This window comes from Chelon labrosus, assembly GCF_963514085.1.
Source record: "Chelon labrosus genome assembly, chromosome: 15".
Classification (NCBI taxonomy): domain Eukaryota; kingdom Metazoa; phylum Chordata; class Actinopteri; order Mugiliformes; family Mugilidae; genus Chelon; species Chelon labrosus.
Genome location: NC_140348.1, coordinates 11247406 through 11259619, shown reverse-complemented (window position 1 = coordinate 11259619; position 12214 = coordinate 11247406). Strand labels below are relative to the sequence as shown.

General features: G+C 42.6%; 2 protein-coding genes across 2 annotated transcripts in view; both read left to right on the top strand.

The window, feature by feature from the left end:
• Positions 1-65: 65 nt before the first annotated feature.
• On the top strand, positions 66-7256 carry LOC311500456 (monocarboxylate transporter 9-like). Its single transcript, XM_084561869.1, has 6 exons — positions 66-315; positions 1095-1352; positions 2746-2889; positions 3706-3801; positions 4165-5043; positions 5279-7256. Exons 2-6 carry the CDS (start codon positions 1154-1156, stop codon positions 5461-5463), a joined length of 1503 nt encoding a protein of 500 aa, XP_084417995.1. The 5' UTR covers positions 66-315; positions 1095-1153; the 3' UTR covers positions 5464-7256.
• LOC311500464 (protein FAM13A-like) overlaps positions 7176-12214 on the top strand; it is a gene marked incomplete at its 3' end in the record, with an annotated part of 18471 nt that continues 13432 nt past the window's right edge. Inside the window, exons 1-4 of the mRNA XM_084561884.1 lie at positions 7176-7285; positions 7755-7956; positions 8097-8306; positions 10675-10855. Of these exons, the coding sequence (XP_084418010.1) occupies positions 7256-7285; positions 7755-7956; positions 8097-8306; positions 10675-10855 (623 nt within the window). The 5' untranslated portion in view covers positions 7176-7255. The remainder of the gene's footprint in view (positions 7286-7754; positions 7957-8096; positions 8307-10674; positions 10856-12214) is intronic.

Genomic DNA, 12214 nt, shown 5'->3' with positions numbered 1-12214 from the left:
GCGCTCGAGGCGCGCAAGAGGAAGCGGCGCTCTTCCTCCCGTGTCTGCCTCTGGACCAGCAAAAACAGCTTTGAACCGGTTTTGTCGCTCGCTACTAAGCAGTATGAAACGGATGCACAATGAACAGTGTTGGCGCAGAGTGCCTTTGTTACACGCAGGCACCATAGACTCCAGCTCGGGAAGACTGTTATCAGTGCTGGTGTCATTTTATAATGACTGTGTAAAAAGGGCTTTTAATAAGGAAAACATACATGGGAAGTTCCCGCAGAGCGCGCAGCCCTGCAGGCGCCCGCTGCTGTTTTTATAGATGCTGAGGTGAGTGTCGCATCTTTTTTTAATAGAAATAATAAGGAGCGCAATTTGAATTTTGTTTGTGCAGAAGAAATAATGCATGACGAGAGCTTGCAGTGATTGTTGTCGGTGCATATGCGGTCATTTGCCGAACTGGTATATATGGATTTTCTTCAGGATGTTAGATTTTATTGACAGGTGTATTTATCACAGAAATCTCATCTCTTTACTGTCAACATGCAGAATAAATGTTCTGTAAGCAAACATATCTGAAATTTAAGGAGCCTTGCGCTAAGCCCCCCCTCTAAAAAGCATCATTGTAAGCATAGTGTGATGGGAGGTGGTAAATGTTGCTGCTGTTGCTGCAGTGATGTATAAAGTTGCCTCGACCTAATTATTAACGAATGGGGTCTTAAAAACTTCATATCAGCACGCAAGACTCCTAAGTGTCTATCACAGCTAAATCCCTGAGGAGACAGGTTAAAAGTGCAGGAGGGACAGTTTTTTTTACTTTCTCCTCCTCCAAGGTGTGGTTATAGAGAAAGGAACAAAAAGGGCAGCTGGCCATGGTTAAGTTCCAGTCAGTCTGTGTTTAGGACCTCACACAGGTGATCTGCCTGTTTGCCCAGGCCAGTTGGTGCGGCAGCCTTCCCTACATCAAGGCTTGGAGTGAGTATTTTGTAGATTAAATGTAGGTTACATATATTTTCAGGGGCGGCGATGTACGTGCTTCGTTGATTGGCTTTTTAACTATTTTGCTGTCAGACTTACGGCTGTACTGTTTTTCCTTGTGTCCTTTCCAGGAACCGCTCCTCCGTCAAAGCTGTAACAGATCCCAGAGGGCAGCAGTAACACCAGCACCATGGCTCCGTCTACTCAAGTGCAGGATGGAGGCTGGGGGTGGGCGATTGTTGTGGCGTCCTTCATGGCCCAGCTTTTGGCTTATGGGTCCCCCCAGTCAGTAGGCGTCCTGTACCCCGAGTGGCTGCACGCCTTCCAGGAGGGCAAGGGCATGACGGCCTGGGTAGGCTCCCTTGTGGCTGGAGTGGGACTAATAGCCAGTGAGTAACACCTACTGTAATAATATAGTAAACGTCGGCATGGGTCCACACTTGGGTTAAAGAGCTAAATACCAGACGTAGAAAAATCTAACCCTGGTACTGGAGATGTATTTTACCATTTCAGATAAATAAGCTTATCTTATTATTAATAGCATCTGATAATTCTATGCCAAGCTGTAAACCTTTATTGGAACTACACATCATTAATTGACGTATGACTGAGGTCGAGATTAGTGCTATAAGTAGAGTACTAAACACTCACCTTTACCCCTAGACACAATTGGCAATTCCAAAGTCTGGAACAATGACTACTCTGAGCAATTAAACGAGCAATTAAACTGTTGCTGAGTTAAATCTATGTTATCTATCTATGCTAAAGAGTTTGATTACTGCAATATTTCAACATGATGGGAAATATAGGCATCACAATGACAGGCACTTTGTGGCTCCCTGGACAAAGCTGCAGTTATTGATTCAGTTAGAGAGCAAAGCAATTGCAAGTCATCCATGCAATGAATGGAGGAGGATATTTTATCCCTTAATCTAACCACAGAGGGAGGGAAAAAATGCAGACTGAGAAACAGAGAGAGAGAAAAACAGAGATTTATGCTTGAGTTCGAAAAGGAATTGTTAAGAGAAGCAAACAAACATTCACACGTTAGGTCTGGAGGGTGCTTTGAAAGTATGCTTCCTGACGGTTGAACTCAGTCAGATGAGTGATAGAGATTTGCCTTGGCTGACATTTCCGTCTAAGGCAGAGCTCGTCTGACTGTCTGGCTTCTTCCAAACGGGTTAGGTGAAAGTCATGACTGGACAGATCTGGAAAGGGGGCTGTGTCTTGGACACGTGTCTCAGCTGTCTGATGCAGCACTGCAGTTCCTGCTGCACAACAGCAAGATCCCCGGTTACAGGGGAAGGAAACAGTAAACATCGCATGATGCATGAGTCAAGCTGCCTCAGGATATGCCAGTATTCAGATTAAAGAAAAAACACAGTCTCTCAAGTTTCAAAATAGTAGTCAGTGCTATACATCATTGAGCTCCAGCTGGAAGAATCTGATAAATATGTGTATTTTCATGTAATAATGTCTGATAATGAGAAACAAGTAAAAATTTAAACTGGAGGCAAACCACAGCCTTGGTTTGTGTCGAATGTTTAAAACGTGAACACTTGAATTCTGAAGATCCTCTTCAGGGAGGAGGCAACATATCTGACCTGTTGATATTTTGACCTAATGTGATGTGGCAGTGTCACGGTCAGAAACTGTTATTGAGAATTTAACAAATAAAGTAGCATATTAAAATGACCATCCTTTGTTTTTGTGAATATATTCATTCTGTTAATGTATTTTCTCCGCCCCTGTCCTTCTTTCTGTCTACCTCTTCCCCTGCAGGTCCTGTCTGCAGTGCCTGCGTGGACAACTTTGGGGCTCGTCCCGTGACCATCTTCAGTGGTGTAATGGTGGCGGGCGGCCTGATGCTCAGTGCCTTTGCTCCAAATGTCCAGTTCCTCATCTTTTCCTACGGGATTGTGGTTGGTAAGTAAACACTTCACATTAACAGCCCCCCCACCCCCCCACCCCCACCCCGTGCATCTTATACAGTGCTATTTAAAAGGTAAGGCTGGAAAAACAGGCAAACAGCCAGGCATGTTGACCTCACAGTGAAATAAATACTTGGGTCTAGTCAGCATGAGTAAATGTGTTTGACACTGCCTTGATCATGGGAGTTAACTGAGCTTCTTATTCCTCTAACATATGAGAAACTTGTAACACATTGTATAATCATGTGAAACACGCAGGGATACATGTGTTATGTAACATCAGAAGGTGACTATATCCTCGCTTATCAGTTAAAGATTACCATTGCCACTAAAAAATGTGCAGACAAGACAAGACATACAGATAAGCATTGCATAATTTGTTTTGCATAGCTTTTTGGGATGTTGACATAAAAATAATATTAGGGCTTAGCCTGATCCCTGGGTGGCCCTGTAGTCCCTCTGCGCACTCCCCACTGTGTGGTTCCAGCACCACCTGTTATTGCACATTAGTGACAGCCCAGCCGTGCTTAGCCCCAGTGAACCCCTTACCGGTCGGTACTAGCTTTCGTGCGGGGAGCGCCGGAGAGGGGAGGCCATGCATATTTGAAGACAGTCATTTATTTTTAGAGATGTCCTTAGAAATCTGTCTGTAGCTGTACAAGCACGTGCAGCTTGTTTACCGTCCATACTGATATATGTATGTATGTATGCTGAGTCTGTTGTGCAAGATGCACAGTTCCCTCTGAATGTATAGATGCATATCTGATGGAAATTCTTCTTCTGTCTGTCCTTATCTTCTCTCCGACGACAGGCCTGGGTTGCGGTCTGGTCTACGCAGCCACGTTGACGATCACCTGTCAGTATTTTGACAAGAGACGCGGCCTGGCCCTCGGCATTGTCACCACAGGTACTGCCGCCTCCCTCTGCCCTGACATCTCTGGGGGTACACCAGTTCTCCATGCTCTCTTCTTTCATGTATGAGCTGCTGGGAGCCTTAGGAAGCTGAGGTAAACATCTGTAGTGTAGCATAGGCAGGGTGGTCTAGTGGGTAGGGGCGTGAACTGGTAACCAGTGCCCAGGTCTGGTTTGGCTGAGACTCAAAGCTCCAGTGGTTTGGGAGTTTGATTATATATTTTGAAACTATAATAAGGAGAGTTATAGTAGCATCCAAAGTTTAATTTTAAAGTTAAAATCAGTCCCTTGTTAACTCTTTAAATATATTAACAAATAAAGCACACATGCTGAATTTCTTTCTTCTCTGTTCACCCAGGCACAAGTGTTGGAGCATTCATCTACGCCACCGCTCAGAATGAACTTATTGTGTTGTTCGGCCTGGATGGATGCCTGCTCATCATCGGCGCTATAGCGCTAAACCTCATGGCCTGTGCCGGCTTCATGAGGCCCCTTAACATGCCTGGGTACTACCTCAAACAGAAGGCCGCCCTGGAACGCAACACAGAAGAGCAGCTTTTTGAGAAGCCGCCGCTGGACGACCTGAGGATCACTAACGGTTCCACCACAACTACTCCAGAGAAAACTCTAATAGTGAAGGAGCTGCTCATCACCATCGACGCCAAGGACTTGAACATTCAGACAGAGAAGAAGAAAGACAGCATCCTGGCTGGGTTGGCCATCATGAAAGTCATCAAGAAAAAGCAGCAGGCTTACTCTAAATACATGCACTCCATGCATGAGATCCTGCAAGACCAAGCCATGGTGGCCTTCTGCATTGCTGTCTTCCTGTTCAGTCTGGGTGCATTCCCTCCGGTGCTCTTCATAGAGGATGTGGCGCAGAGTGAAGGACTCATTGAAGAAGTTAGTGTCATTCCTCTGGTATCAATAGGGGCCATCGCCACTTGTGTCGGTAAACTAGCGCTCGGGGTCCTGGTGGACATCAGGTGGATCAACGGCATTTATCTATACGCCTTCACCATGTTTGCAGGAGGTGTGGCACTGCTCCTGATCCCCATCACCAAGACTTATGTAGGACTGCAGGTGCTATCTGCCGTCCTAGGTTTCTTCTCTGGAAACTGGTCTCTCACCTCCTATATCACCACCAAGATTGTCGGCTTGGACAGACTGACACAAGCCCATGGCATCCTCATGTTCTTTGGGGGATTTGGGATCATGCTTGGACCCCCTGTTGTAGGTAAGATGACTTGCTTTTATCTTACTTTCAGAGATAAACCCTGTTAAGGGCATGTTTTCAAAGTATTTCGAATATCTTAAACCTTTCTTATTATTATGTTGCATCAGGCAGGCAGATAGAGCAAGGCAAAGGGCATGTTGACTTCAATAAGAAGCCAGCTAGTTGTTATTTAGCTGTCTGCTGTATCTGTCTGGAATCCCTGCTGACAATGTCTGTTCTTGTCATTACTTTCCAGGGTGGTTCTTTGACTGGACACAGTCATATGACCTGGCGTTCTACTTTAGTGGGAGCTGCGTAGTGCTGGGAGCAATCATTCTCTCTGTACTCACCCTTCCCTGCTGGAACAGGAAACACTCCGAAAACGACAGACCAGACGTCCATTATACCAGCAACTGTGACAAGGTTGCCTCAGTAGCCTGAATATGAGCACTTTTTAGGTCACACCTACTGCCCGGCAACCGTACCTGATCCTTCTCTAGGAGGATCTTCTTTCTTTGACTATAGAGGGGTTTCCCCCTTATTTTTGCTGCCAGGTTTTAATATACCAAAATTTTGAAATACAGGCTTTCCTCTGTAATTTGCCTGCGTTTCTCAGGTTCAAACCACTTACACAGATCTTTTTAAAGGTTTGACATTCATGCCTGTGCTGTTTTTATTTTTTATTATTGCCTCATTTTACGAGGTCAGCTGAACAATATTGTTGGGTGTAACACAATAACAACATTTGAAATCACAAATGATCACCCTTGAATCTTGCCGCAACAGAGAATACAGGGACTGGAACGAAGTAGGGAGCCTCTTTGATAATCACGACTTAAGCATCACATTTTATTTTGTATTATTTTTAATATATATATATATACATATATATTACATTACTATGTATCTTACCAAAGCATTCATGATAGCCAATGCCTGTCGACACTTAATGCCTGTTGGAACAATACACACGCCTTGCTTTCTAGACAATTTTTAATTTCAAATGCATTGGCTCAATTTTACTTATTTGTCTTAGAAATGTGTGAATTCCACATACCTCCTGTTTTTGGATCAGGTTGCCGATTCAAAAACATGTAGAAACACTGAGGAGATCCTACTGTATTTTCAATCTTAAACAGCATGTTGATTCTCTTTGTGGCATGATCGTCATGACATCCTCCTTTTCCATCACGTTGTGCGTGTTTATGTGTACGTTGTGTGTGTGTCTGCACGCGCATGTTTGCGTAGGTGCACAGGCTTGTGTGTGGATTATTTGATAAACTTTTGTATTAGCACTAGTTGGTAAAGTCCTATGTGCTAGTGACTTTTATATGCACAAAAAATTGTTCTTGTTTAATTTCATTGTTGTGATCATAATTGTAATGGATACATTGCAATAGGCTTTTAGAATCACTTGAATGTTGTTAATAGACCACTACAAATGTCTTTGATAGTTCCAGTTTCAAGCGTAAAAGAGTAAATCTGGGACGTTAGTGTTTGCTTTTTATATTTGTACTGTAGAAGGTATTTACAGGAAGCAGATGAGGTACAGGTGAGACTGTACGTTTTAGCCACTCTTATTTTTTATTCCAGTATTATTATATTTATGTCTGAATTAATGTTCTGTTATTTTATTTAAAATGTGCCAATAAAAGATGTTTGGATTAATAGTACTGAGTAGTTGTCAAGATGTATTTATTTTGAAGTCCCATGTAAAAGGTGAATCGATTCGCGGCCAAATTGACAGAAACGTGTCAGTTCTCTCATATAAAAATGGAATAAAATCATTTTTATTTAAGCAATATTCTTTTAAAATAAAGCTAATCTAACAGGAAACGTATTAGACTGCTGCTGGGGAGACTCAGGAACAGTTTCCATACTGTCTGTTTACATTAAACCAGCTCTGCTTCAACATCCTGAACCACCCTGCTTGTCCTTCTCCTGGCAACCCCTCCACTGGTCGCCATGGTTACACTCGCGTCACGTGACTAGCAACATAAACAATTTTCCAAGGAGCTAACGTTACGGCGACAAGTAAGCTAGCTACTCCATTTTAACCAGTGTATTTTTGCTTCTGATGAGCCCAACGCTGGGATGTGAGGGAAATGAGTGGAATTACTCGTCGTGCGTCGGACTTTCCGATACTTTCAGAGAGCGGAGCATCATGTCGAGGAGCGAAAAATCCGTCTGCAGTTCAAAAATGGAGAGCTATCCCGGTCCGCTGAGTTGAAAAATGGGGGCAGGCGCTTCATTATCGCTCTGTGTAAGTTTTTTAGACCTATTTTGCCAACTCATTGTTCTTCGTATGAGGTGGATTTGTCGACTAACATTAAATATAAAAGCCAGAGAACTTTTTGTAGTTTTATTGTCAAGAGGTTCCCCATAAAAACACAGCTAACTGTTGTTATTACTTGGAAATGTGGATTTTACGTTGACCGTTGGTGCTTTAGTAGTTTAATCAATTTTTAGACTTGTCGTTTTATCTTGCAGATATGCCATTATGTTCTTACAAAGTTTAGTATTTATACGCAGCTAAGGTTTACACGCGATAACATTGGTCACTGGGCTACAAAACATCCTCAAGTGATGCCATCGTGATACAGTATGGGACTTCTAAAATGGAGGAGTGTTAAAAGTGACTGTCGGCTCTCACTACTATTTGTGTGGTCGTGGGGGAATGGGATTATAGTGAACTATCTGAATCAGCTGCATTATGCCCTCCTGTCGTGCAGAATGACCCCACCTCAGTGAGAATCCTGAGGAACAACGCGAAGGTCAGCCCAGAGCCCATTACTCCCACCCTGGTTTCAGAGCCTGACCTGGCACCCAGGTGTGTGTTTGGTGTTGCCTTGGAAACACTGAGAGAGGATGGGCAGATGGTCTGTGGAATACCTCTTGCGTTAAGAGACATGGTGGAGTACCTGGATAAGAATGGTAATAGGCACTTTCTTGCTACTCTTGTTTTCTTTGCACTTCTCTCTCCCTCTCCCTTATTTCCCTTTTCCTTCTTTTTGTAAGTTCTCAAGCACCACCTGTATGTGTCCTGTCTGAATCTGCTTGTTTCCTTACCACAGGAATGCAGCACAGAGGTCTGTTCCGCCTGTGTGGGTCAGTAGTGCGGACCAGGCAGCTGAGGCAGCGGTGGGACCATGGCGAGAGGGTGGACCTTGAGTGTGAAGGAGATGTCCCCACTGTGGCCTCCCTCCTCAAACACTTCCTTCGGGAGTTGCCTGTCCCAGTAGTTCCTGAACCCCATCGCAAACAGCTGGTTCGGAGCATAACCGGTAATAGAGATCGACTTGCATTTTAAAAATAAACTTTGTTTACTTTTTTTACAGTGTAATTACAGGATATTAAAATGTAAACTGTTATTGGTGTTCTTGATTTAATTAAATCAATGCCAGCTCAGTCAGTATGACTCTGTACCTTTGGACCCCACACAGTACAAGCGTTAAATGCTGATACAGGACAGTGGTGGAGCATTAAAAGTGACAGTTTTGGCCTGTTGTTGGCTAGTACTCGCCTGGCTCAAGTGTCCCTTAGCAGGATGTGTGGCTAAAATTTCTGTTGGGGAAATAGGAAATCAATACACTCTGGCCTTTCTGTGTGTTTAATTCAGCTTCTGCAGATGGGCTTACAGCACAGACAAACTACCAAGCACTGAGAGTGGCAAATGAGCAAATAATTCACAGTGTAGATCAGTTTTATAGTTCTTTTCTACTGGAGCTCACATTTCAGCCATCTGTCTTGGACCTAGACACAGGTCCTGAAAGAACACAAGAATACGACAGAACATATGACATTTACCTCAGCAGAGTTAATCATTGCATTGATCATGATTTCCAAACATCGTAGAACACAACAAATGTGGGATAAATTAAAGGATCATCTTCCATCAGCACTTAAACGACCAGCCCCATCCTTTAGAAGTTTGTGTCTCTGCTTTTCTCTTCATGCAGCGGAATATTCAGATTAGCGCATCAATCTGTATAAAATCCCCAGCAAATATCTCCCCTACTGACACAAGTCATCAGAGCACTTTACCCAAATCATCCCTAGAGGGCGATAGCACTGAATGGTTGTCCACACCCTTTAGGTGTTGACTCTGTGTTCCAGTCAGAATCAATCAATCAGATGGCCTAAACTTTCTGGTCACAGGATGATTTGTTTGGTGTATGACACCATCGGGTGAAACAAACAGTCCTTTTTCTTCTGGTGCGATTTGTCACCTTCACAGGATGATGACCTTTCTGATTCATTATTAAAGATACATTCAAGAATCTAGCAATAAGCTAAATTTTTAGCAAATTAAATTATTCTCTTAGTTCTGGTATACAGTGATAAACCCTGAATGAAGGCGTCTCAGACAGCTTTATCAAGTCCACAGGGAAGCTGGAGACAGATTTAACAACTCTCATTTGTTCTCTTTCTAGCAGTAGTCAGAACCACTGCATACCGACAACTGGCCTCAGCTGGTCATCAGTTTGGTTTTCACTCTCTGTTTGACTTCAGTGTAACTGGAACAGTTTTGTTTATGCTGTTGCTAATCTTCCGTCACGTTTTCTGGTTGTGCAAGTGTATAAGATGAGTGAGTAAAAGGAATGTCTTGAACTTTCCATCGTTGGGCCAGCCTTTCACCTGCCTTTCACCAGTCTTAATGTATATTGGAATTTGGAGTGCAGACAGAGCCCAGTCAGCACTTCTTCCACTAACCCAGCTGTTGGATGGTATGGAGAGAATGAGAACTGTCTCTAACCTGGTTCTGAAACAAGTCTTCATCTCAGCTGTCACTTTGCTGAAGCTTGGCAAGCTTAGTTGTCATGTCAACAGGTTCAGGAACCAGGTCACCATTGTCACCTGGATAGATTCAGGTCATGCTTTTCTGTTTCTTTGTCCATCACCTTTTTTGTGAATATCAGAGAGCAGAAAGGACAGATTTACGCAACAGCCCAACATTTCATTTTGACACTGAGTTGTGTGATGTAGCTTCCTTTTACCAGGCACAACACCTGGTAAAAATGTGTGATTAGAGAGCATAGGCACTCATAGGAGGAATAAACAGGTCTTTATCATGTTTAATACACCATGTACAGTAGTACAGTGCAAACTTGGATTAAGGGTCAAATGATAGAAGCCAGAATGGTAACTTGTGCTTATTTACAGTTTTATTGACTGTGTATTTAAGTATTTATTTACTGTCTATGTATTTTAATATGTTTGCCTCTCTCCAGCATGTGTGCCTCTACAATGCAGAACAGTTCTTTGCTTCAACAACAAGGAAATAGAAGCACAGTTGAGAGGTGTACTGTGTCTGAAGTGTTCGATACAGTAACAATAAACATAGCAAGTGCATTAGTCATTACTTAATCTAATGATTATAGTTTGGCTAACCAATTAATTATGCACTCAGTAAATTACTCAGTAAAATACTGCTACTACTACAACTACTGGCAATACCCATCTCAAGGTATTGAGTCTAAAATGAATTATTCCGTATGAATTCTTATCATTTATTTCATTTTATGTGTGGTAATAGATTTTTTACAGTCAAGTTGTCAGGCCATCTTACATTTTAAGACTGAGAAGTGCTAGTGCAAGTGATTGAGGTACAAGTTAATAAATGCTGTTGTGATGTTTCTGCTTTTTTTTTAGGATATGCAGACGAGGCAGAGATGAACAAGAGTCTGAGAGAAAATCTTTTTCACCTCCCCGATGACAGACTTGTTATATTGTCTTACCTCATCCACTTTCTGTCCAGAGTGGCCGCTCACAGCCAAACAAATCAGATGCCTGTGGAAAATCTGGCAACCATCTTTGGACCCTGTATATTCCAGTAAGTTGCCGCTGTAAATTCCACATTCAGGATACTCTCCAAAGCTTTATTCAGACTCGAGGTTGCTCTAGTCAAATCAGTACATTGTACTGTACAATGTACAGTACAATATACATTGTACTCATTTGACTATCAGTACAATGTACTGATTTTTTTTATGTAAATGTTGGCTTATTACTTACTTACACTTACTTTTGACAATGTGAACAATCTGTTCGATTTTGTTTTGTCAGATCAAAAACACTTTGTCATTGTAGAAACATACTCAGTGCAGTTCATAAGCTTCAATGGTTGTATTTTTGTTGTGTGTAGTTGGGTTGGTCCCTTTAAGGAAATGGGTGTGGGTTGTGGCTAGCAACGCAAAGCATGGCACACAAAAAGACAAAACGATATAACAGAGTTCATCAGGATTTCGCTGGTTGCATCTCCCTTCCTGTTTACACAACTCAGCTATCCCTGTAAGCAAACACAATCTCCAGGGATGCAGAGTCAGACTTTTCTTGTTGAACTTTCTGTCACTGTAGAAAGGAGTTATTGCATTCATCTGCTCCCTCATCCCTTGGTCTCCCAGTTTTGTCCTTGTCATCCCTGTTTTCTTTAGCAACACGTCTCTGAGTGTGGTGTTAGTCGCGCCATAAAGTGACTAACACTTTAGGGGAATATGACACATGATTATAGCTGGAAGATGAGGAGCTGGTTTAGCGGGTGCTGAGTTGGCAGGAAAAAAAAAATGGAAAAAATGGATGTGTGTTTGAGTTGTGGTAGCTTCAGAAAAGTGGAAAATGTCCTGTGCTTTTTGCTCCTGTCTCCATAAGAATTAGAACAGCAAAAGAAGAATTGAGGAGTGGTATAATGGTAATTATATGATAATTACTTATCCCCAAATAGCAGCTTTTAGCTTTCAAGCTACAGTTAGTTTTTTTTTTGTCTGGTCCGGAGACTATAACTATATTTCTACCATTTTAAGGTTGAATGACGTTTGTACAACAGACACTGTAACACATGTTCTTGTTATGCAGAATGTGACACCCCCATAACTCATCCACATTTGACATCCCAACCTATAAACGGTGTGTGTCTCTTATGTCGTCCACGCCACCGACTACTTCTGTCGTGTCATTCTAACTGACCTTCCTGCCACGTAAACACACATCTATTAATACTCAGATTTTCCACATTCACTTCTCCGGGCACACGATATGCCATCTTTACCTACCATGTATACACTGGATAGGAGCTAAAGGAAAACAGATTGGATGTTGTTTTCGACAGCATGTCATATTGCACACAAACAGCAGCTTCCACAAATACATGGGAGGGTATTGTATTTTGGTCTGAGGTGTCGATTACCTCCCTATT